Genomic DNA, 26,202 nt, shown 5'->3' with positions numbered 1-26,202 from the left:
ATTTCAGCTAGACAAGTGGCTTCGGCGCTTCATTTAATGGTGGTCCTCCTGGTCTTTCAGGACAAGATCCTCACATCCTCAAATGAATCTGGCCTATACCCCGCGATCCTCCGGGAGCTGAGGAGCGCAAACTGACTTGGTTCTGTGCACCACAAACAACAAAGCTCAGGCGATTGGTAGATTGATGGCCAGCCTAAAATCCTCTTCCTTAATGCTCCAATGTCTCCCAATGTCTCCCAAGGATCTCTTCGGACCGGCAGTCGAAGGATTCACAGAGCGCTTCACGGAGGCACAGAAATCGTATAACAGCCCTGGTCCCCTGTAAGAGCTCTCGCTGGATGGAACAGGGTGTTACCATGCAATTGGTTTGCAGAAGGACAGTTGTCATGACAGATTCCTCCAGCACAGGTTGGGGAGCACTGTGCGAAGGCAAACCGACTTTTGGCCACTGGTCGAAGACAGAGAAAAGCTTCCACGTAAACTGCCTGGAAATGTGTCCTAAAAGGACACCACATGTCAGTGGTGTCCTACATAAATCACCAAGGAGGCCTCTCCTTGAAACATCTTTTCATTCTGGTACAGCACCTCCTGGAATGGGCTCAACTCAACCTGCGCTTGTTGAAAGCGGCGCATATAAGGAACAAATGTAATCAATAAGCAGACATGTTATCAATGAAAAATGACCCCTCAGAGGAATGGACGCCCCATCCGCAGAGGATTCAGAGGATCTGAGAGATCTTCAGCAAGGCAGAGGTAGACCTCTTCGCCTCAGGAAACAGCTCTCACTGCCTAATTTTTTACTCAAAGACCAAGTACGTGTTGGCCCACTATTGGCCCAAACTCCTTCTTTATGCAATTCCCCCGATTGCCCTAATCCCACAGGTTATCAGGTGAATCAGTGAACAAAATCACAAGGTTCTCCTGACTCAACTGTTGGTAGCAGCTGCGGGCCAATCGGTGGGCAGAAACAGCATCAGGAGGTTGAATCCGCCTCTTCCCCTAACCATACCTTTATGGGAACTTCCCACTGTGCTTTTGAGCCACTACAGTCTACCAACATTCAGTCACTATCGCTGAAGACTGCTCAGCTTCTAGCATCAGTAAAGCGAATAGGTTTGCTTCAGTCGAAGTAACCTGAGAATCCTGTGGCGGATGCCCGCTTATATACCCAGATGCCGTGCCCATTCTTTGTCACCATAGACTCGTGTAGTTCTGCCAAGCCATTGGTTCATTTTTTATACACGTCACGAAACAATGTATGTACTGTGGCCATGTTTTTTTTCTCTCAAAATATGAATAGAATATGCCAATGCATAAAGGACAGAAAAAAAAAAGTGTGTATTTGCTAAAAAATATGTCTGTACTTTCAAAAAAATATTTTTTATATTAATGTAATATTTTATAATATAGCATCAGATTTGGAAAAATTACCATAAAACTTTGATTTCTTTGATCCTAGGGTAACTACAGTATGATATCATATCAATGGTAAAGGCGCCTCTTCTATATACTGTATGTCAAGCATTAGCTCAAGTCTGTGTTGATAGACCCTAGCAGTGGGTCTTGCTTGAGAACGCATACTCAGTATGCCTGGCAGGTATTTTTTTAAACACACTGGGGCCCCTCAGCATGATGCTTGTAAGCTGTAAGACTCTTGCTCTACATGGTTCATGATAACAGAGAGTCTCAGTGAGAAGCTGCTTACATGGTGAGACATGCTATATTGTAGCATCAAAGTTAAAATGGAAGAAGTTTTGTTTATCATGTGCCTATACCACAGAGCATCGGATTGGTAAAAAATTAATGTTACATTAACTATTTATTTTCCAGAGTTCACATCTGAAATGTCTATATGAAGAGTTTATTTGCTAAAACTGATTTTTTTTGTTGTTGTTGTTGTTTTCACATTTTTTTAAATCATGTTTTTTTTTAATGATGTTATCATGTTTTCATTGTGTTTTATTGTATTAGTTAGCCGTATTATTTTTTTTTAATGTTTTTCTTGCAAATATTTAACCATGAAGTTGTGATATATGAGATGAAAATGTGAGATAAAAAGTCCAAACTACAAAAAATAACGTTATATATTTTTGCTTTTACTTTATTTATGATTTATTTTATAAAAATATAATTTTTGAATCACACATTGTGACATTTCAGAACTATCAAAAAGGGTCAAAATGATTCATATTTATTTCAGTTGTCATAGATTTTGACAAACAAATGCAAATGCAAATCTGCTTACTGGATAGATGAAGGTCATTTAAGAGAAGCTTTACATAGACTGAGGATGAGACATTTTTGCCATGAGTGGTAGAATATTTCCTTGAATGCTTATACGAGTTCAGATATTTAAGCTTTTTTTTAACTGGACCATTTGACACTTATATTGAGGTCGCTTGATTAAAAGATATTTTATGAAGCTCCATAGAGGTCAAATACTTCTCTCAGTGCTTTTATATGATTTGACCATATTTATTGATTTCAGAATAACATTCCAGCAGCCTCCACATAGTCTAAATGTTAATGTAAATGTGTCCTTGAACACTAGTGTACATTCAGCACAGGTAAATGCTAGTTTACAGGTGAACATGTCCTTTCTCACGCATGATTTATAGCACAGCTGAGGGTAACATCTGTCTTTTTTCCTTTGCAATGGCAAGAAACAATATTTAACCCCGTTCATTAGAAGCCCATAACATTTTCTGAAGCCTTTTAAAACTTTACCATAAAATGTGTTTCAGACTGGCAAAGTGAGGAAAATTATTATCCCAGTTGCAGGGCACCCTCACGCTCGTAAAGCAGAGACAAATATCAGATCATTGCAAGTATCGTGGTAATGATTTTATTAATTAAATCAAGAGCGAATTCTGCCAAAAGTCTAGTTTTATTGCATCTCTGGCCTCTAGAGCATGTCAACATGACAAGAAACTGGATGGTTTTTAATGCTCCAAACACTCATCTGCAAACGAGTGTGTTTTATAATGTTCCACGCTATATTTCTCGTAAATCTTTAGCTTTCACAGAAGATGGCTCAAATAACTTTTTAAGAGTGCACAATCATCCACATAAAGATGTCATTGTCAAGCTTGAAAGAGATGGAATGAAAGAAACGATGAACAGAATGAGATGATCCACACATCTATGTAAAGGGATTGGACAAAATAATATGAACATCCATTATTATAGAGGTTAATATAATTTGTGTAGGTTGCCATTAAAGGGAATGCTGTGACTGTACTCTTTCCATATGTATTCTTTATAATGTACAGTATCTAGCTGTGTCTAGCCTGTTTAGCAGGAGCATCTCTAACCTTAACAGCCCAAATGTTTAAAGTTTTAAGAAAAACTTTAACGTCTTTTCATTTTTGACTGTGTACAAAAAGCATGTCAAGCTATGTTCAGCAAAGAATAATAATTGGCATAAATAATTGGGTGAAGGTGAATGATTGAAACCATTGGACATTTAGAAGGATTGTGTCCAAAAGGCACAGAACTACTGCAGCAAATTGAAAGCAAACTTCAATATTCACCCTGACGACCCTGTTTGCACAAAAACTGACCATAGAAAACTTTACAAAGCCAACATCCATGAAAGAGCCGCAGTCACTAAAACTCTAATCACAGACACCAGTTCTGAAGTATGAAAATGATAGTGTCATGATCATAAAATCTCTGGAGCTGGAGCACCTAGATGAATTTCAACATCTACCCTGGCCATCTCAATACCTGACTTAATTATTATTCCATTATTGTGGTCAGTTTTGGAGAAAAGAGAAAGAAGCTGATTCCCAGTCCTCTAACAATTCTGAAGTAATTGGCATTTGTTCTGATAAATGAAATTCTACTGGAGACTATTTAAAAGTTGTATTAATCTATTCTAAGAAGGTTGGAAGCTGTATTAAAGGTAAATGGTGGTAAAGCACTTCAACAAATAAATATTGCCCGTTTTCTACAGTAGGTGTTCACACTATTTTGTTCAACGCCTGTATCTGTCTTTCAGCTAACGGACAGTGGAACACTTGGGCTCCGTGGAGTGGGTGTTCTAAGTCCTGTGACGGTGGTTGGCAGCGGAGGGTGCGCATATGCCAGGGGCTGGCGGTCACGGGGCAGCCATGCGATGGCAGCGGGGAGGAGGTCCGCAGATGCAGCGAGCAGCGTTGCCCAGGTAACCTGCGAATAATTGAGCCCTAAGAGTCAATTATGTCAGAATGGGCAGAGAGGGGTGAATGAGAGACGGATGCAGGGATAATTATCTTTTCCGTTCAGAAATCCATGTCCAGTGTTTTTTTGCACTAAATCATTATTTGTTTGAGAAATAATGAACATATACCATAATTGTATTTTCCAGCGAGGAATGGTCAACACAATTTTCACCAGTAATGGATATTTAATGTCACATAAATGATGTCATGCTATTCTCATCTATTAGAAGCAATTTCCATGGAAACAAAGCTTTATGTTCATGCATCTACATGCATTTTCATACATGCATAGGTTTGTCACAAGGACAGTTATAGAATCTCATAATGTTGACTGAATTAACCATTCCCGTAATCTCAAATGCTTGAAATTAGCGTTGCGGTCAAATAGATGGAACATGACTGTCTTGAAAAACATTTTTAAGTAAGGATTTCCAGAGATGTATGATTTTCAGTTTACAATATAATTTGTATGTTAAAAACAATCCAGTATCATTATCAGTAATCCAGTAATATAATATAATATAATATAATATAATATAATATAATATAATATAATATAATATAATATAATATAATATAATATAATATAATATAATATAATATAATATAATATTTTAAGATTTTGTATTATTATTAATTCATAAATAGGCAATGTGAAATTAACATAACCTTGCACTATATTAACATTAAAAATTTTAATTGTATATGTGCATTAGAAATGCATTAGTATTTCCTTTTATTATATTGCAGCATTCATATGACCAAAAATGGTGTGGCAATTATATCTGGGCAACTACAGTACAATTGATTATATTCTGATCCATTTCCCCCATTCTCCATCAGCATCCTTTTTTTTTGTCATCTTTCTAATATCCTTTTAATAATAATAACGGTCTGCAAAAATTACAAATGTGTGTTTTTATTCCTGAACTATAGCTCCTTATGAAATATGCCCTGAGGATTATGCTGTGTCCATGCTGTGGAGAAGAACTCCCTCTGGGGAACTGGCCTTCAACAGGTGTCCTCCCAATGCCACGGGTAAGAAAAGCCACCACAGTCAGCCGTTGAAGAGCACTCAGCCTAACAAAAAGACACAAAGAAGCAATAGAACTGCGTCACCGAAAAAGAACACAGCTTATGTTTTTTTTATCAGCTTTTCTTTTGCAGCACATTTATTTCAATGATGTTGAATTTATTCATAAATTCAGAAGGCTACTATGACAAATGTTTCTCACTAGTATATTCAGCACTGCTGTGACTGCCTTTAAATGGCGTATGCTGTGTGTACCTAGAGATTTTTGTCATTTGCATACCATTGAACCCTCCAGCGTTTTGTCAACATCTTTGCGAAGCTGCAGAGGAGACATAAAGCAATAAAATCCATCGGGTATATTCTACTTTGACACTCTAAAGGTGTCCCTTTTCTTTCGCGCTCTCTCCCTCTCTCCTTGGACTGGTCTGAGGTGTGAGCCTTACTGATTGTGGTCTGAAATTGGCAGAAGGTGCTGTACTGTTCTCTGTTGAGATCCTGTAACCTCCTGCTGTCTCCTGTTGTGAAGATGCTCTGCATCGCCGCTACAGTGTCCTTGAAATGGCAGATGCTGGAAGTAATATAAAAAATGCGGGCAGCACAGACTCAGAGATAACAGCGAACAGTCCAGCATAACTAGAACTAGGCGAGCAGAGGCTGACTGCAAATGCGTGCATAGATGGATTAATGTCTTTTGTGGATACATTTCATTATGTGGGTGGACTGCCACCATAGGCCCGAATGTACTTTTGAATTTATAAAATGTTTTATTTTGGTTTGATAACATTTAATTATTTCATTTATACATAAAAGACAAAGTGTGTCAACCCGTGGGTGGAATTAGTTAAATTTACATTTACTTGTTTGTTTTCCATATAACTCACATTGAAATTTTGGGTCGTGCAAAAGCACTGGAGTGGGATCTGACGGCAGCAGCATGAAATGCTGGAGAAACTTCATTCATTATGAGGCGGGAATTCAATTAAACTCCAACAAAAACGAATGAAAGCGACAAGAATCAAACGTTTGGATGTAGAAGAATGATTGACGATAAAATGTACAGGATGAGATCTTTTCACGTTTGCCTTTTCCTATTTTGTGCGCAAAGGTGATTGGACGAGGTTTGTGTGATCTTTACATGTGTGTGTGAGATTCAATCTGGTCAGGCCCCTCTGTGGCAGCATGTATTTTAATGCTGAGTTCTGAGTGCGTCCGCTTTGATCCGGCTCTGTGGGAGTTTTCTGTGATCTGTGGGTTGGATGTCCCTGCTTGGATGCCTCAGCTTGAGGGCAGACGGCTGGCTGCAGCTGTGTCTCAGGTGGGCTGAGTGTGTTTCGCTGCTGGCTGGGTTGCAGGCGGTGGAACCGTGTTAGAACGAGAGCTGATAAGACGTATGTGGTAGAGGGGTGCGGGCGGGTGTGATGAGGTTGTTCTAAAGGCAAGGAAACGTCTTTAATGGGAGACGATACTTGTAGGACACGCTCTGACGAATCGGAGGCGAGGAATTTTGTGCATTTGTTTATTCGCTCTCAAATGTGGGCGGCAGACTTGTAAGTATCTCAGGTTGCAGGGTTCGGTTCGCATTCGTCATACAAAAAAGTCAAATTGGTGCATGACAGCTGGCTTCAGTTAACATTGTAATTCTGTGAGCGGGAATTATAACCAGTTGTTTAAAGCGCATAATTACAGTTTGGTTTGTTCGTATGCATATACGGCAGTGGCACATGTGAGGCACATGTGATCTGGCAACCGCCACATCTAGGTGATGATGAAGGCTTTTGCTTTCATCCTCTCCCTGAAAGATGTGTGGGCTGACAGGTGGAATGAAAAAGGAAAAAAGACTTACAAGAACAAATATAAACCTCCTCTCTGTATCTCTCTTTTCTCCCTCCTCCTTCTTTGCAGGCACCACTAGTCGACGCTGCTCACTGGATCACCGCGGGGTGGCCTATTGGGAGCAGCCCAGCTACGCTCGATGCATTGCAAATGAATACAGATACTTGCAGCAATCAGTAGGTGCAAAGTCAGCTTCCCGTGCTCTGCTTCTGTTTGTGACGTGCCATAAATTACCCCCGCAGTCGTCACGATCACCCAAACTATTTCCGCCCATTCCCTTCCCACCCGGCAACGCAGACCACCACACAGGTCTGCAAGATAAACTGCTATCATCGGAAAGGCAAATTAAACCGCTTGTATTGCAGTTTTTGAGACCCCGCTCTAATGGAGGACTCGCTCTAATTTCCTGTAAGATCTTGGAGATGGTAGTTCCAGCTTCACCGGAGCTTTTTCTGGGAACGCACCTGCTCGACATGAATGAATGATTTTCGTTCTTGTTTTCATCTTCCTCTTATTTGATTCTTTCTCAAATGCAATAAGTTGGGTTATTTCCAAGCTTTTGGGTGTGTCTCACACACACACAAACACACACACACACACACACACATGCACATTTACGTAGCTATCTAAATGAGGACATTTCATAGACTTCTATTGTTTTTAAATACAGATAGTTATACTCTTTTTAACCTAAACCCACCCCTACCCCTAACCCTACTTTATTTACTTTATTTTTATACCAGTTTTACTAATGAGGACATCCCCAAATGGAGGTGTCTTGCGATGTTGTCAGGTTTTGTTAATTTTTGGGTTCAAATTTGTCCCCAAAATATGGTTAAGTAGGTACACACCAACACACACATGCAAAAGTATGGTGGGGACTTTCCATTGTCTCGTATTGGCTTTATACTGAGGTAATGATATTTTCTATCCTCTAGCTCTCACACCTTTTTGCCGTTAAAAAATTTAATTAAGGCATTATTTATTGTTTTTTATTAAGAGGTCTGCAATCAGGGTTTACTATCCTGATGGGGGCTTTTGTTCTTCACAGTGCAGGCAAAACCTGACCCACACACACACACATTCTTCTGTCTACGCTCTTTAGCCTCTTTCTCGAGTCAGTGTGTATTACATCATGCCTGCGTGACTTATGCATGCTTTTTCATCCTTCTATTGCTTAAAGGTGAAGTGTCATTTTTGATGCTCTTATTTCTGCTTAAAATTTAGGGCAAAACACTACTGCTCAAGTAGTTTGAGGTTGGTACGATATTTTTATGTTTTTGAAAGGTGTTGAAGGCACTACTCTGTGGCGGGTTTATCTGCTCATACGACTAATATCAGACAGGATAGTGTTTGAGGAATAATAGAAGTTACGTTTAATAATGCTTTGAGGAATTACACACTTCACCTTTAAAAACTAATGGTAGTTCTTTATATTATAACTTTGTGTTAGTGTTGCATTCTTTGAAGTGCACACAGAACCCAGTCTCTTTCCCTGTGTCTGTCTTTAGGTCCAGGGGCACCTTGCTAAAGGTCAGAGGAATCTGGCAGGAGATGGCATGTCACAGGTTACGAAGGTCCTCCTGGACCTCACCCAAAGACGCAATTTCTATGCAGGTGACCTTCTCTCTTCAGTGGAGATTCTTCGAAACGTCACAGAAACCTTCAAAAGGGCCAGCTATGAACCCTCTTCTGATGACGTTCAGGTAAAAGAGAAAATAATTACATTTCTTGCTAACCTCAATGATTATATCCATCTTGTAAATGTTTTAAATTGTGTTCAATTTATCTTAGGTCTTGAATGTCAGTAATGCAGGTTGAAAGTGATAGCACACAGAACATTCCTGCACTACAAGACATCAGATATATATATATATATTTTTTTTACTAACAGCAAATACTCTACCATTCAAAATTTTGGAGTCAGTAATTTTCACACATAGATACGAATACTTGTATACACCAAGAGTGCTTTAAATCAATCAAAATACTTTTATAATGTTACAAAATATTGTTAGAATGTAAATATATATATATATATATATATATATATATATATTTTTTTTTCAAAATGCAGTTTTTGAACTTTATATTGCCCAAAGTATGTATTATGGTTTCTAACACAATTAGTTTTAACTGTGGTAATAGTAAGAAATGTTTCTTTCACCGCAAATAGGAATATTATAATGATTTCTGAAGTCAAATGTGACACTGATGACTGGATACTAGAAAATTCAGCTTTGGCATCAAATAAATTATTTCATATTATTTCTGTTTTTATTGTATTTTTGATCAATTAAATTCAGCCTTGTTGAGCATAAGAGACTTCTTTCAAAATCATTACAGACCCCAAATGTTTGAATGGTAAAATTAATTGGGAATATTTAATTATATGATTTTCAAGAAAAATTGAAATTGGATATTGCAAGCATTTAGAGCAACTATATTTTTCTGTCTTTGCTGTCTTTGACATCACAACTCAGCATAGACGCTAGTGAAGGACTTGGGACTGTATGCAGTCTTATGGAGCCATCAGCTTATTAGAGCTGTCATGACATTATTTTCCACCAGAATGATTCGTCACATGGCTCTTAAATGCATATCTCCAGAACTGAATGCCTGTGAGCAAAGAAAGCAGCATGCCAGTCACGTGTTTCTAGAGGGTGACATGCAAGTCAAGGAACTGCCGTTGAGATGAATGGGAGTACTGACAGGTCTCTCCAGACATTCCAGCCATTTGGGTGAAGTTAGCGAAATGGCGCTTAATCACTTACAGCACCTTCAAAATGGCAATGTCACTACTTGGGACCATGACTGATACATATTTTGGTGCTGTTGCCCCTCACAGAGAGCTTATGGGATTGTAACACCGTGTGCCAGCTGCTGATAGGAGATAGTAACTAAGTCTGTATCATTCCATCTCAAAGCCTTGTCATAACCTTCCCAATGCCGAAACAAACCGATTTTTCTCATGACCTGTTTGTGAGAATCTGAGTATGTTTACATAATATGGAGTGTAATGTGATTTTGTGCGTGTATGTGTGTGTGTGTCGGGTTGGTGTAGGAGGATTTATCTAGGCCCTGATGTGAACTGGTGTGGCCTCTCCTCCCCACGCATGTGTGCCGGGGTGGGTTGTGTGTTTTGGAACGTATTAATGCTGTGTTTAAGTGGACACATTACCACAAGAGGGAGCATAAGCATTCAAGTAGAAAAACAAGCGTGCCGGAGCCAAGACACTGCCTCTCTCCTGCCTTCCATGGCACAGAGCAGCAAACAAAAAAAGACAGGCACATGTCCAGCTGGATATCTCATTCAGCCCAGTCACCGCAGCAAACATCAGCTCTCTTTCCAGTCTTGTAGAAGACAGCTCTCCCAAGCTCTTTCAAATTCTCTGTTCTTCCCCTTTAATTCTGTGCACATTTGAGTGATCAACCAATCCCTGAATTGAAAGCAGCAGGAAATCCCAGGTGCGTTTTAGAGCCGAGACCGCTGGACGTTTCCCATCATCTCACTGTAAATCAGTGCTGTGATCCTCGGTGTAATTCCCAGAGACACTGTTTGTTTAGACTTTTGAAATGTAGGGGAGATTCTTCATCATTGCCTTTTCAGGGAACACTGAGTAGTTTTTTTTTCCTCAGACAATCCAGATATGCACATTTCTAGTTAGCTTTTTCCAGGACTAGGTAAAATTCAAATTTTAAGTCAATTTAATATACTTAAGCAGTATAGACCATGCTATTTTTATGAATACAGTCACTGCAAAATTCTCACAATACCACAACCTCAAGTACATTATTGCTTTTATAATGCTTCATAATATAAAAATTAAGGTCACAAATTGTGTTTTATTATGCAAATTCATTAAACATTACCCATCCGTTATGGTACGTACTCCTTGACAGTTCTGTGGGTGCTGTGCAGTGATTTATAAACATAACATTTTCTCAAATGTATTATAAAGTTATTCTGAATGAATTCAGTCATTCATAACAGCTTATAACACATCTCAGAATTTGTTTTCAATGTTGTCATGATTAATTAAAGCCTTAGTTATCATGCAGTTTTAATACATTTATATTCCTTTAAAAGCACAGTTCTTTAAAACACATGGTCAACAACCACATCCATGTTTAATATAATGCATTATATTCTTTAAAGGAATAAATCAAAATGATCTATTATGTTCTTTTATAATTTTATTTCACTTTTCAAATTCAATATTAAGTTTTTTTTTTTTAATGAAAAGGGTTGCAATTTAATATATTCTTAACTTTAAAAAGCACACACACACAAAAAAAGTTTTAAAACAGATTTCTCTTGAAATGTATTCTTTTCAAACTGTATACATTATACAGTTGTGGTCAAAAGTGTACACTTTATCAGTATCAGAAAAATGATAATTATTTTACCAAAATAAGAGGGATCGAAATACATGCTATTTTTTTGGATTTAGTACTGACTTGAATAAGATATTTCACATAAAAGATGTTTACATATAGTCCAGTTGAGAAATTAATAGTTGAATTCATAAAAATTACCCAGTTCAGAGGTTTACATACAACTGATTCTTAATACTGTTATTTGGATGAGCCAGAGCTGTTTCTTTTTTTTTTTTTTTTGGAGCTCAAAACATATTTTTTTGCAAATAAATAAATAAATAAATAAATAAATAAATAAAAAATAATAATAATATAATACAATCTTTTTCAGGTCAGTACTAAATAAAACATAACATGAATTTTGTATTATCCCTCTTATTTTTCAGATTTTTTTTTTTCAAATACTGCAAAGTATATGTAACCTTTTGACCACAACTGTGTATTATATAACTTTCAAAGCATATTGACTGAAATAAGATGTTACCAGCCTGTTCCTGTGACAGCCGCGTTTTACTAAGTGCAATTTCTTCTCTTTACAGAATTTTTTTCAGATCATCAGCAATCTCCTGGAAGAGGAGAACAGAGAGAAATGGGAAGACGCGCAACAGGTGGGTCTGAACATTGTGAACGGGTGCTTTTTGAATCTTTGGGGTCGAGATTGCTTTATTATAGTCACATCGCAGAGAGTATCTGGTGTTGTGTGTCACTCTGAGGCTGTATATTGTGTGATGAGCCCTCGGCAAATCGATTGCCATCACCGGTGCAGATGCTTTAGGTAATTGTCAGGTCAAAGAGGTGCCTGTCTCCACAGGTAGGGCTGTGTCAAATCAAACCTTCTCTGCCAAATACTGACCTTCCCTGCTGTGTTTATTGGTGGAAGGACGTTTGCAATATCCACTGCAGCCACTTGGTGGCAGCAGCATTGGCAGCATATGTCCAGCTCTCATGCCCTCCCTCCATCAGCAGTCTTCTCTCACTCTCACTTCTCTCAGAGAGACAGTCTAAAAGCAGCCTGAGGGATTTGGACTTGAACAGGCTGAATGTTCTGCAGAAACTCTCCAACTGCATTATTATTGCATTGAACCAAATTGCGTGTCTTAAATGTTTCTTTCTTTCCTTTAAGCCTGAACTGGTAATGCCTCTTAAGCAGACGGTGGTAATGTTACTGTCTGTCAAACGTAAGCTGCTTTGGAGCTCCTTCGTCTAATGTTTATCACCCGATTTCTGGTAAAACGTGTCCTTGAGCGAATTGGGGTGCTGTGCGTCAACCGAATTAGCCCTTTACAAGAATTTACAGTAGAGAAGTGTCACAAGGCTTTTAAAGGAAAGTAGTATGTTTTTCAGTCAGGAGTGTGTTTGGAGATCAGGTCACATAGCCGGTTGCTTGTTTCGCCAGAAGAGTTTTGCTTGGTTAAATCTGTCCTCAGAACAGAGGGGATTCCCGTTTCCATTCACATTCCTCCTCTGCTTTATCACAGATTGGATCTTCAAGCTCCTCAAATTCATTAAAGGACATCTGAGACGGTTTTCACCAGCTCTGTCAAATGATTGACCTTAGAAAGCCCTGACGTTTTAAGATCACCCAGGATTTGGTCTTCTCTGTCTGCCTTGTCTTCTTCTTTAGAGTCAGCTTCATTAGTTACTTTAACTGATGCTGTTATTTGCTTTTAGATAGTAGTGGGATACATTTTATTTCATATCCTAATCCATAGGATAATAATAAATTCATATTAAAAGAATATATAAAAATGTTATGTCATATTATATATATATATATATATATATATATATATATATATATATATATATATATATATATATATATATATATAATGTGGTTATATATGAATATGCATTTAAATGTAATTTCTACTTTTATAGGTCCCCCTTCAAATTTTCAATTCGATAGTCCGGCCCTGAAAATTGCTTGAAGTTTTAGGGGGTCTTTTAAACCTCATTGGGTTCAGGGGAGGCGAGAGAGACACAGACTTCCCCTGTAACTTTACCTGCTGGTGTCAGTAATGTTCAGTGTTTCTTTAGAAAAACGAGTGATTTATACACGTTTTAATGATATATTTTGTAAAATTTGCATTGTTTTATTTTTTTTTCTCATCCATCCATAGCAAAGGAGTAATACTACATTATATTATATTATATTATATTATATTATATTATATTATATTATATTATATTATATTATATTATATTATATTATATTATATTATATAAAATACAAATAAAAATTTAACAATAGAAGTTAGTTAAATATATGATAATAATAGCTTTTGTAATATATTATACCGTATATTAAATAAAAAATAAAATAAAATAAAAACATAATGTATTATAGTTATCATTTTCTTTCTGGAAAAAAAATATTTTATTTATTTAGGAAGTTGCGTTTAAAAGTAGAGTATAATGGATCCTAATCTGTAAAGTACAGAGTTACAATTTAGTTAGTTATATAAATAAACAAAATAAAAATAATTGATAAAAATAATTATATATTATATTATAAAAGCCATAACTATACATTTAATATAATTCAAAAATTTTAACACAAAATTTATATATATATATAAATATAGATATATTGGTAATATTATTTTGGTGTGTTTCTGTTAGCAAAGACAGTTGCCTTGGTATTTTGGTGCAAATGTGCTACGTTCATACAGTACCTGTTAGCATATACTAGTTAGATATACTTATGGCTGAAATATAAATAGCAGAAGAGTACAAAAGGGCAAGAAATATAAATATGACAGTAGAGAATATATATGACAGCACAAAATTTACTGTATTTGCATGTTACTCAGTGCAGAAACAGTGCTGGTTCATCTAATGGCCGTCAACCTCGGCCATTTCCCGCATTGCTGTCTTCCCTGCACACTTCAGCAGCCCAGCGCTGTTGCCATGGAGAGGGATGCTCTCTGCTGTCCCCCAGCAGTCTGACCGAGGGAGGATGGGCTGATCTGCCTGCGTGCCCTCAGCATCTCTCTCCCTGTCTGCAGCCTGTCTGATTGGCTTGGCCCAAGATCGGCCCCCATGCGAATGCAGAGCCTGACTCCTGCCAAGAGGATTATTAGATATGTGACTCCATCGCCCTGTTTCTGCACCTCACTAAGGGTGCTAATTATGAAATGTCACTCAGTGCTCTTTTTCTGTACCCATGTTTGTATTTATTTATCAGTATTTTTTACTTTTTCAGATTGGCGGCAATGTTTTTCTGTGCTCTGTTTGTTGTCACGAGGAAAGGGGGTTCAGATGCTAATGAGATGAGAGAAATAGGAAGCACATTGTCATATGGCATGTAAATCCATACTGTAAATCTGCTGAGTAAAAGAGTTAAGACAACTTGGCATGTGAAAGTCTTGATTAAACTACTATATCAAAATCAAGCAGTGTTATTTTATTATTATTTATAATGTATTATAGTGTTTTTTCTTTTACATATCTAATTAGCTTTTATATTTTATATTTTCAAATTCATAATTTTTTAGTAATTGTTTGTTTTATTTTATTATTATTATTAGTTTTTGCTTTTTTTCACGTTTAGTAATTTTAGTACTTCAGCTTAAACAATTTATCTCATTTAGATGCCTAGGCAACATTTCTAATTTATTTTATTTTACTATTTTAAGATTACTATTTTAATTAATAAAAATATTTAAATAATTTTAGTTTGTTAACAACACTGACAAAGATCAATATACAACAAGGTTACAATACAACCTTGCAGTAAGGATTCATTTAATACCATATTTCATACTTTTAATCTTATCACCATTTAGTAATACATTTTTAAAAATATTAAAAGTTATATTAAAGTATAGTAATTGCATTAAAATATGTGCATTATTTCATGCATTGTAAGCTAACATTTTACATACATTACATTACATTTTACTAACAAAGGTTAAATGCTGTAAAAATTTCACTGAATATTGTTGGCTCATGCTAAAATCATTAACAAATTATAAAAATCTGATGGCAGATGTAAATAGCCAAGTTCAGTTACCTGAAGGTTAGCTGAATAGTGATGCTATTGACTGCAAGAGAGCAGGTGCTTTGACAGGCTGAGGCTGTGGAATCGCGAGGACATTTGCTCTGACACTGATGGCTGGTCCACTAGAGAGGCTCTGAGCCCTGCACAATCACTCTGCTGCATGAGGTTGTCTTTGTGAAGGACTCAGTATGAGATACAGAGGAAGTGCCCTTTAAAAACTCTTTATAGTCTCCTTTCGAAAGAGTCGGTCGAAGTGCCTTTACTAGGCTCATCCATCCATCCATCCATCCATCCATCCATCCATCCACCTATCTATCTATCTATCTATCTATCTATCTATCTATCTATCTATCTATCTATCTATCTATCTATCTATCTATCTATCTATCTATCTATCTATCTATCTATCTATCTATCTATCTATCTATCTATCTATCTATCATCTTCCATCCATTCAGTCATCCATAGTTTGTTCTATCATTCTGTTCTGTTGTTTAATTAATGTTTGTTCAAGTTTGTTCTATCATTCATACAGTTTTTTCTTTGTCTGTCATTCGTTGTATCATTTTATTCATCTTTTAGCTATAACCTTTTAAACCTTCCAATTTGACACCAAAAGTTTTCTTTAGTTTCTTGTAATTAAATATGAATATGAATTTCAAATCCATCTAAAATCCCTCAGATTTGTAATTGTGTTTGATATGCATTTGCAGGTAAGAGTAACATTTCTCTCCTTTGTGCCCTATGTTTCTTTTTCCCCAGATTTACCCGGGGTCTGTGGAGCTCATGCAGGTCATTGAAGAGTTCATCCACATCGTCGGGCTGGGAATGAAGGACTTCCACAATGCCTACCTGTTGACTGGAAATCTGGGTAACAGAGCCGCAGAAACCTTCCCACAAGCCACTCATCTTGCTGACTCTTCCAGTCAGTTCTGTGTGTCGTCAGTAATTGAGGATAAATGGTGCATGGAGGGGGGCAAACAATTGCCAGTCGATAATGTTAATTAAAATCAAACCCTTTCCACTTAATGTGCTAAATTCTAATGCAAACAGCCTCATCTTATTTCAGCTCGGGTAAGAGGAGACTGTGTTAGGGTTTGGTTATATCTATTGCAGCGTGCTTTGATTCTCATTTTCAAAAACTAAATATTTCGGCCTCTTACCTAATTGCTTTTTTATTTCCGTTTCTAAAGTAAAGGTTTTAAACATCCATTTTCCCATAAATATCCCATGTCACAGAAAGAATCCAGTGCTAAATGTCAAATTCTGATTTCCTTTCCAGTCATTTGAACTAAATCAAAGTTAAATAGCTAAAAAGTTCCCTTTGCTTCCAGTGATGAAGCACATTTGCTTAGTTTTTGTAATCCGAGCACACAGAACGTTGACCCATGAAATTGCAATCTGCATGAATTGCAGAGCTCAACAAATATGAAATGAATGGATAAAGAATGACCTTCCTATATGTCAGCAGAGTCTATAATGTTTGGAATGGTGCTTACACCCAACTATCATTAAAAAGGTAATTCTACTGAAGGGCACCTTTGATATCTTTTTTAATGTTAACTTATTTTATGTGTCTTGCCATAAAGCATTGACAGGATTGTGCTGTCATTATATTATGTACAGTACAATGAAGTATCAAGACATTTAAAGCTTTCTTAGTATGGGCAAAAAATCATTGAAAATTATGCATTGCATTATCAGATTTTGTATAGTTTTCTTGGCACTTTTCAAGAATACAGTACACTTTCATGACTTTCTAAAAAGCAGTTTAAGTATTAAATTTAATGACCTTGACCTTCTTGGTTGTATCCAAAAAGCAAAGAACCTTCTGAGATTTTTAAAGGTCAAACACTTTCATTGGCCATATTAATAAAATCGTTTTAGGCCCTATTTTTTTTCCCATTATGGAAGTGTAATTTATATTAATTACATCCTGACTGTCAAATGTATATAACGAAAACCACATAAAATGTTTCATATTGAAACTGATGAAAAAACACAACATAGTAATTTGGTTCACATATGACAGCCTCTGAACTAGGTCAATACTAATCTTATATACAGGCACTGGACTAAAAATCGCTCCCAAGATGAATTCAACAGGTCGTCTTGTTAATGGTATAAATTAATTACACCAATAAAAAAAAATTTAATCAAGAACATGAACAGCAATATCACATTAGAACACAGAAATTCCAAATTGACATTTCCCTTACATTCAACTTCCGAAAGTGCATTCATCTTTGCCATGTAACAATCATTTAGTTGACTAGTGCTTTGTGCTGTACTAGCAAAAACATAAATTGCATTAATAAAAACACTCACACAGACAAGCTATGCAATATTGCGTTCATAATCGAATGTTATTCATCTAAAGAATTTTCAGTAGGTATGTTTACATGGACACTTTTGGCTTCCATCGGAATTCATTCATTCTGATTGACGAATCCGGTTTACATGAACGCTGAATAATGGAATCGGGTTGATATGGGCTTTTATATGTTACAAGCTTCTGGTCGGATTTATTCTTTTGACATACGCACACTGCATGGATATGTAGAGCATTGGTCTCAAACTCAATTCCTGGAGGGCCACAGCTCTGCACAGTTTTGCTCCAACCCTAATCAAACACACCTGATCCAGCTAATCAAGGTCTTCAGGATTATACTACAAACTTCCAAGCAGGTGTGATTTGGAGCTGGTTGGAGCTAAACTCTGCAGAGATGTGGCCCTCCAGGAATTGAGTTTGAGACCACTGATGTAGAGTTTCCCGGCTTTTGTCGCATACTGTTTTAAAAAGCACAGGTGCTATTCATCTATTGGGTTCTAATTAGGTGACGACCAGCACATTAACTGTTGTGCAGTACTGCCTACATGATAAAACAGTAAAACGCCCCTTTCTGCACCCAAACAACTTAAACAGTCTTAAACAATGACTGGTGGGATGTTGTCCTGCTCCACTTCACAGACGTTCACAGAGTGAAAAGGGGAGTTTTATGATGATTAAACACTCATTTATGACACTTTATTCACCAGGAAGAACAGCTCATTCCGCTCGTCATACGTCTATTTTTACGTCACTGCACATGCGCAGTACTTTCCAGTTGTGGTTTTCAATCCGATCAAGTGCTTACATGTCCTCTCGGTCAGATTAAAAAAAAGGAATAAACAATCCGATCTAAATTTTTGTTAGATCTGGCCAATTCAATCCAATTGACCTGTTTACATGTGACTTTTAATTCTGATTGTGTTTCTAGTCCTATTAAGATTGCATTAGTAGGGTCCATGTAAACGCAGCTAGTGATCTATGGCTCTGTGTAGTAAATGTCGCTCCATCTAAAAGCATGTGATGGAGATTTACCGGTATTATTAATCAAAGAACTGGCTTTACTGACGAGATGCGGATGACAATCACATGGGATTTATCGTGCAGCCCTTGTTTGTTGATCAAAAAGTACAAAGTAGATGAGTAAAACTAAGAAGCAGAGTGTACTATCTAGAGTGGGTGGGATAGTGGGCTGTGATTGGTTGTTACAGTTTACAGTGCATTAAATGTTGTGCTGTGATTGGTTGAGAGGATATATCACATTCTGCAAAAAAAGGGACACTGGCGTTTGTCGTGGTTTTGAAAAAAAGAGAGAAAACATGACCTAATAACTTTGCGAATACCAACACTTTACCAACAAGAAACAATACTGATTTTGGCAGAAACTCAATAATAAGAAAAAAAGTGTTTATTGCATTTTGGAACCAAACTCTTCATATAACCAAACACACACCTCAAGGCTCCATTACTTAAAGATTTAGAGGTGATATTGAGACAGAACCTTTTTGTATTAAAAGCTTCTGTAGAACATATTAAAGAATTCGGAATCCAAGTTAAACACATTTGCCTTTGTAATGGTGTGTGTTTGGAGTAATTAAGGGCCAGATTTACTAAACAAGGCAATTCCATAAAAGTGCCGATGGGAGTGGAAAGTTCTGTGGGTGATCTTCTGACAATGTGCAAATTAAAGACAGCAGACAATATCTAATTTCCATAATGACCAACGCAATCTTCCAAGAGTAGTGCAAATTAGCATAAGGATATATTTGGATAATGTTTTCCTCTGGAATTCCAAATATATTAATATGAGTGGAATAAATTCTCTCCCTTCTACCATGCTCTGTTCTCTGCGGGCTTCCTCCTGGCAGCAACAATCACAGCCATGTCAAGCGCAAAATGGGTTAAGACATGCTTTTATGAGGGTGGTGAATAATGGCGCAAATACCAGTAAATAGACTACTGCAAAACTTAGTAAATCATGTTGCATGATTCATTTAAATATGAAGAGATTGATTTCAAAATGCAATAAATCAATTTTGATTAATTTGAGTAAAAATTAGTTTTCTTTACCAAGAAAGTGGGTAGATGAAAACCACTATTTTCTGTTTCAAACTTTCACATAGCATCTTAAGGTTATAATAACATTACAAATTCAAATACAGAAAGCTTTCATAATCGAATGCGATTCATCTAATGAACACGATATTGTGTTTCTTGTCAGTGATATATGCCTCAGAGTATTAAATGCCGCTCCAACTTAAAGCATGTTATGGAGATTTATCAGTAATATATATCACAGAACCGGCTTTACTGACAAGATGCGGATGACAATCACATGCGATTTATCGTGCAGCCCTTTTTTGTTGATCACCAAAGTGCAAAGTAGATGAGGAAAACTAGGATGCTAGGTCTATTTAAAGCACCGCCATTACTGTCTAGAGTGTGTGGAATTAAGGTGATTGGTTGAGCGGATATAGCGCATTTTGCAAAAAAGGGAGACTGGCGTTTGTCGATGTTTGGAAAAAAAGGGAGAAAACATGACCTAATAACTTGGCGAATACTACATTTGGTGTACAATACAAAACTGAATTTTCAATACCAACCAGATTTCATATTGATTTTGTGAAAACTTTTTTTGTAAAAAAAAAAGGTGTTTATTGCGTTTTGGAACCAAACTCTTCATATTCTCTTTCCATACATTTTGTGTCTGAAAGGGACACTCCTGCAAATACATATGCAATAAGAGTAGCCTTAAATATGACTGTATCCATGCCTTTTCATTTCAAATTTTTCACTGTGTGTCTTTAGTAAATCCTGACAGTCATTTTTTAATGACAAAAGAGGGTTTGCTCTGGTGCAAGCTCTTAATAAGTCTGGCAATATGGCTTAAAATATTTGTGCATTTTTCTGTTTTTTTTTAAAGTAGTCTTTTATGCTCACCAAATCGCCATTTATTTATTTATTTATATTTGAATACAGCTTCATTTTTTTATGCAATAAAACAATAATATTGGGAACTATCATTACAATTACAATCTTGTAATAATGTTTTTGATTCAATCAATTATAGGCTAAATGACAAAAATATAAAGTAAATCCGGTAACACTTTTGTATAGGGATTAATACTCTCTATTAACTAGTTGCTTGTTAGCATGTCTATTATTAACATATTGGTAGTTATAAAACACATATTATGCATGACCATATTATACATCCCTATACGCAATACCTAAACTTTAGTAGTATATTGCCTAATACCTAAAATTAGTAGTATATTGAGGCAAAGTTCCATAGTTTAGATAGTTATAGATAGTTTGTGAATGGCAGGACATAGACTTTCAAATAAAGTGTGACCATAAATCCTCATTTTGACATAAAAAAAAAAACTTTTTCAGCTTTTTCAATTTCCTTATCAGTGAAATTAAACAACCATCTTAGCCAGCGTATGCTTTCTTTGATTAAAAGAACAAAGCGGTACTGCCCTGTACTAGCCAAGTGAAAATCACCTGTCATAGTAAGATATTGCAGCATCATTTCTATCTAAATTTATTGCACATTCTTGACACCACAATAAATACCTTCTGTCAATGTGACACATTGTTGTGTCGGCTTTTAGCCAAATAACCTTGATTGCAGTGGCTCCCTTTTCCGTGGCATGTCTGCTCGTAGAATAAACAATGACTCCGTCTTACTTGCAGCTCTTTAAAGCTAAAATTTGATTTTTTTTAATGTGTTTAATGGACATTGATTTGTGTGCATTGATTGCTTAGATAAGTTGAGAGACCCTGATGTCTACTCCAATAAATAGTCTAACCTTCACATTTAGCCGAGATTGCACCAAAATTTTTGACGTGCCAGAAATGGCCTGTTATTCCTCGGTAGGATCCAGTCATTAAGCTCATTAGTTACAGGTGGGCGCAGGTGCCGATGCCTCCTGGCTGGGTTCCCTGAGGACCGTTACTCACAGCGGCATTTAAAAAACAGCTCTGAGCACATCCCAACTAAAAAGATCTCACAGCAGAGTGAAACATACTGAATAAATCACTGTTGCACGAGATGTTTAGAACTTGTGTAAGAGAAGACCTGTTTCTTCAACTGTTCTTCAACTTTTTTGATGTGCATACTCTTCTGCTTTTCTAAAATTGATTGTTCATTTTGCTTTTGGTAATTTTAGTTTGGAATGCAGTACTACTGTTTTATTTATTTATTTATTTTTTAATCAGATATTAGTTAACAACAATATAGATTTCAAACAGAAATTTCAGAATGTATGTTAATACTTTGCTTTCTATTTTACTCCTCTTCAAAACCAATTTGGCTGCTTGAGCTTAAAGGAACACTCCACTTTTTTTGAAAATAGGTTCATTTTCCAACGCCCCTAGAGAACAACAGTTGATATTACCATTTTCTAATCCATTCATCTGATCTCCGGGTCTGGCAGTAGCACTTTTAGCTTAGTTTAGCATAGATCAGTGAATCTGATCGATTTTTTTGAATCCGATTTTTGCTAAATTGTAGATATAAGTTGTAAAATTTGATTACATTTGTACGAATGACCTGCACCTAACCCCGCCCCTAAACCTACAGCTTAGGAAAATTTGAATACTTTCTCAAAGATCAATCAAAAAAAAGATTTACAAAAACAGAAATGTTCAATATCTCCAAAGCAGGTTTAATTATGCTGTCAATACTTGGTTTGGGCTCTTTTGCACAAATTACTGCTTCAATGTGACATGGCATGAAGGCAATCAGCCTGTGGAGCTGCTGATGCGTCACTGAAGCTCAGGTTGCTTTGATTGCGACCTTCAGCTCCTCTGTATTGTTTGTCAGATGTTACTTATCTTCCTCTTCACAATAGCCCATAGATTCTCTGTGAGGTTCAGGTCAGGTGATTTGGCTGCCCAATCAAATCCGGCTTCAAACTGGGCCTTGTTTGTAAAACAAGCATCTTCGAAATGCAGGGAACAAACAAAAACACTTGCACAACTCTGTTGATGCTCTGTAAAAATAAACTCCATCCACTGGTCCCTTAATGCTGTTTTTTTTTTTTTTTTGGTAATCTGTGCAGGGTTGTCTTGCCCTGGCAACCAAAAACACACTTCTTTTGTGACTTTTCGCGACGCTCTCGCTCTGATCAGTGAAGTCTGTTGTGCTCTCAGTGCTCTGCTATATGGGAGCACGCGCTCTTCCGGCAGACGTGCCCTAGGACCCATATAAGGAAATTCCGCTCCATCTAACGTCACACAGAGCCATACTCGAAAAAAACTTTCCGAAACTTGTGACAAACCAGAAGGAGTATTTTTGGAACAAAAATACTCCTTCAAACTATAACTTAATTTTTGAAACTTTGTCCATGTTTAGCATGGGAATCCAACTCTTTAACAGTGTAAAAAACTCAGTATGCATGAAATAGCATTTCACCCCCCTTTAACAATTAAATTCAGTTATTTTTAAGTGATCCAAAATAATTTCACAATACCATAATATACAGTATTTGATAGTGTTATTGAATTATTAGTGTTTTTTAAAAGATTAACTGTAGCATAAACATAAAATAAAATGGGCATAGAAACAACTTTCACTCACGCAAAGAGATGACAGATAACATGTTTAATTAAACTTTACTTTTTTTTTAATCTTATTTACAATTACAGTTTTTACCGTGTAAATGATTAAGTTTAGATTTCTTCTGTGAGTAGAGAAGCCTGGATTGAGGTAAAGCTCACTAAATGGCCTGTGATCTCATGCTGTAGTAGAGCTTAATGTGTGAGCTGCTTCACCCACAATTCTTCAGTTCTACCCCATGTGCTCCTGTGACTAATGCCCTCCGGCTCCCCACACACAGCAGCTGGCAGCACTGCCACTGTCCTCCTCCTCCTCACACACACACACACACACACACACACACACACACACACACACACACACACACACACACACACACATACACACACTCACAAACACAAGAACCCTGTGGATAGACCAGTCATGCATCAGGGTTTGCACCTTTAAAATGGTATTTAAGTCATTGTCAATATAAATAGAAAAATCATGGAATTTTAATTGAGGTTTCAAACATAGGGCCCTATTTTAACGATCTGAAACGCAAGTGTCAAAGCGCAAAGCGCAAGTAAGTTTGTGGGCGGGTCTCGGCGCTGTTGCTATTTTCCCGGCGGGATAAATGGCTCTTGCGCCCGGCGCAAATCTAAAATGGGTTGGTCTGAAGTAGCTTCATTATTCATAGGTGTGGTTTGGGCGTAACGTGAAATAAACCAATCGGAGCGTCATCCAACATTCCCTTTAAAAGCAGGTGCGCAAGTTCCATTATGGATTGCTATTATTATGGCGTATTTACCAGGCGCACGCCAGGAGCGGTTCACAGCCGAGGAGACTGATGTTCTTGTAAGAGCAGTGAAAGACAGAGAAGTTGTGTTGTATGGGGATGGGAGAAACCCACCCAAAATAGCGTCGGTTAAACAGGCGTGGGAGGAAATAGCCACAATTGTTTCATCAATTTTTTTTTCCTGGTTCTTGACGGACAAACCAATTTGTCAGATGTCCTTATATACATATAACAGGTCTGATCCTTAATTACTACAATTAGCCTGAATAATTTGTAAGCTAGATTTATGCCTATTTTTTCACATCTTCGTGGCACACCACAATGATTTCCGTCATCTCATGTGTTAATATTTTTTTTAAGTGTAACAATTTATGATTTGCAAAAATAACTGTTGCATCTGTGTAGATTACATGAGCAAAGTGTATGCGCGTTGTGCACGCTATACATTATGGTCAAGCATGCGCCCTTAAAATAGCATAATGAACAACACGCAACGCGCCACTGACTTTAGACTAGGTTTTTTCTGGTCAGTGGCGCAATTGTTTAATGGAACAGCAAAATAGCACCAGGGATTGTTTGCGCCGGAACACGCCTCCTTTTTTGCGCTGAACTGCCCAGGGAGCGCAAGTTCATTCACTAGTTTAGCGACGTGCTTCTGTGGAGGGAAAAGCGCGCTTTGCGCAGGTGCAAAATAGGAATGACACATGCGTCGGTGTACAAAGTCAATTGCGCTGGGTGCAAGATAGGGCCCATGATGTTAAATTGTAATTGATTTGGAAATTGAGTATTACAGTTAAAATTGAACGATTTTCAAAGATATTCATTTAACTGTAGTTTTTTTTTTTATGCAAACAATAGAAATGTGCATTTATTTTCCAATATGTTTCTTATAAGACAAATTTCAGTTTATAGACCATTGCAAAGAAAACTTAATTATGTAATGTTTTGTAATGCTTTGTACTTTGTACTAAAAAAAACAAACAAAATATAATTAGGTGATAAAAATGTATTCTACATATTATGAAATAAATAACAGTCAAAATTATTGATGTAATTATGTATGTTTTGTCACAAACCTTGTGTTAGAGTTTCCTGTCTTGAAAGTGCATGGGGAATAAACTTTTCTTGTTTTTTCTTGTACTTTTTTTTTTTAGTTGCAAGTATAGAGCGGTTGCCTGCGGTATCTGTGACGACTGACATTACCTTTCCCATGAAGGGACGGAAAGGGATGGTGGACTGGGCCAGAAATTCTGAGGACAAAGTTGTCATTCCCAAAGGAATCTTTGTGCCCCAGACAGCAGGTAATGTACATGATGCTACACTGTTGAAGTTGATGATACTATACAATAAGGGCTACATACAATAAAACATAAAATACAATAAGGCTACATTAAATAGATTGTAAAAGCCGGTTTTCATTCAGCACCATTTACATTCAACAAAGCAGGCCATCAGCATGAAAATCAAACTGTCACTGTATTGCAATAGACAATATATATATATATATATATATATATATATATATATATATATATATATATATATATATATATATATATATATATATATATATATATATATATATATATATATATATATATAATGTCAACTGTAGCATATTTTGCGCGTATTGACCAAAAGTATAAAGTTTTGGCAGTATTATTTCTTTTATCAGTTCATAAAAATTATGGCATTTTTTTTTTATTCCGGATCATCTGTGGGATATTAAAAGTTTTGTGATCGCTACCGTATGATTGTGTTAAGATTTCAAAGCGGTGACACGGTGTGACCATTTAATGGAATAGCTTTAAGATTACAAGATTATATGTCAACCGCTTGCCATTTGCCTGTTTTAGAGGAGACTGCACTTGGTCGACCACATCAATTCAGATGACACAGCACTCACTGTATCCTCTCAAACAATGATAGTAAAGAGAGCTAAGCACCAGCGCACCAGACTATTTACTTAATTAGTGTGATCGGTCTTATCTGAAGTGTATCAGAGGGAAGTAATGAAGGATTGATTGAATACATAACTCACTCCAGCCTGCCTTGAGTTTGACTGGAGGGCT

General features: G+C 36.7%; 1 protein-coding gene across 5 annotated transcripts in view; it reads left to right on the top strand.

The window, feature by feature from the left end:
- Window positions 1-26,202, top strand: part of LOC128025992 (adhesion G protein-coupled receptor B3-like) — a 147,789-nt gene that overhangs the window by 73,625 nt on the left and 47,962 nt on the right. For all 5 annotated transcript variants that reach the window (XM_052612648.1, XM_052612647.1, XM_052612649.1 and 2 more), the window contains 7 exons: window positions 4,004-4,168; window positions 5,142-5,243; window positions 7,141-7,247; window positions 8,583-8,777; window positions 11,991-12,059; window positions 16,220-16,328; window positions 25,285-25,431. In XM_052612648.1, coding sequence (XP_052468608.1) covers window positions 4,004-4,168; window positions 5,142-5,243; window positions 7,141-7,247; window positions 8,583-8,777; window positions 11,991-12,059; window positions 16,220-16,328; window positions 25,285-25,431 — 894 coding nt within the window. The remainder of the gene's footprint in view (window positions 1-4,003; window positions 4,169-5,141; window positions 5,244-7,140; window positions 7,248-8,582; window positions 8,778-11,990; window positions 12,060-16,219; window positions 16,329-25,284; window positions 25,432-26,202) is intronic.

This window comes from Carassius gibelio, chromosome A13 (genome assembly GCF_023724105.1).
Source record: "Carassius gibelio isolate Cgi1373 ecotype wild population from Czech Republic chromosome A13, carGib1.2-hapl.c, whole genome shotgun sequence".
NCBI lineage: Eukaryota > Metazoa > Chordata > Actinopteri > Cypriniformes > Cyprinidae > Carassius > Carassius gibelio.
This window is presented reverse-complemented; position numbering and strand designations above follow the sequence as displayed.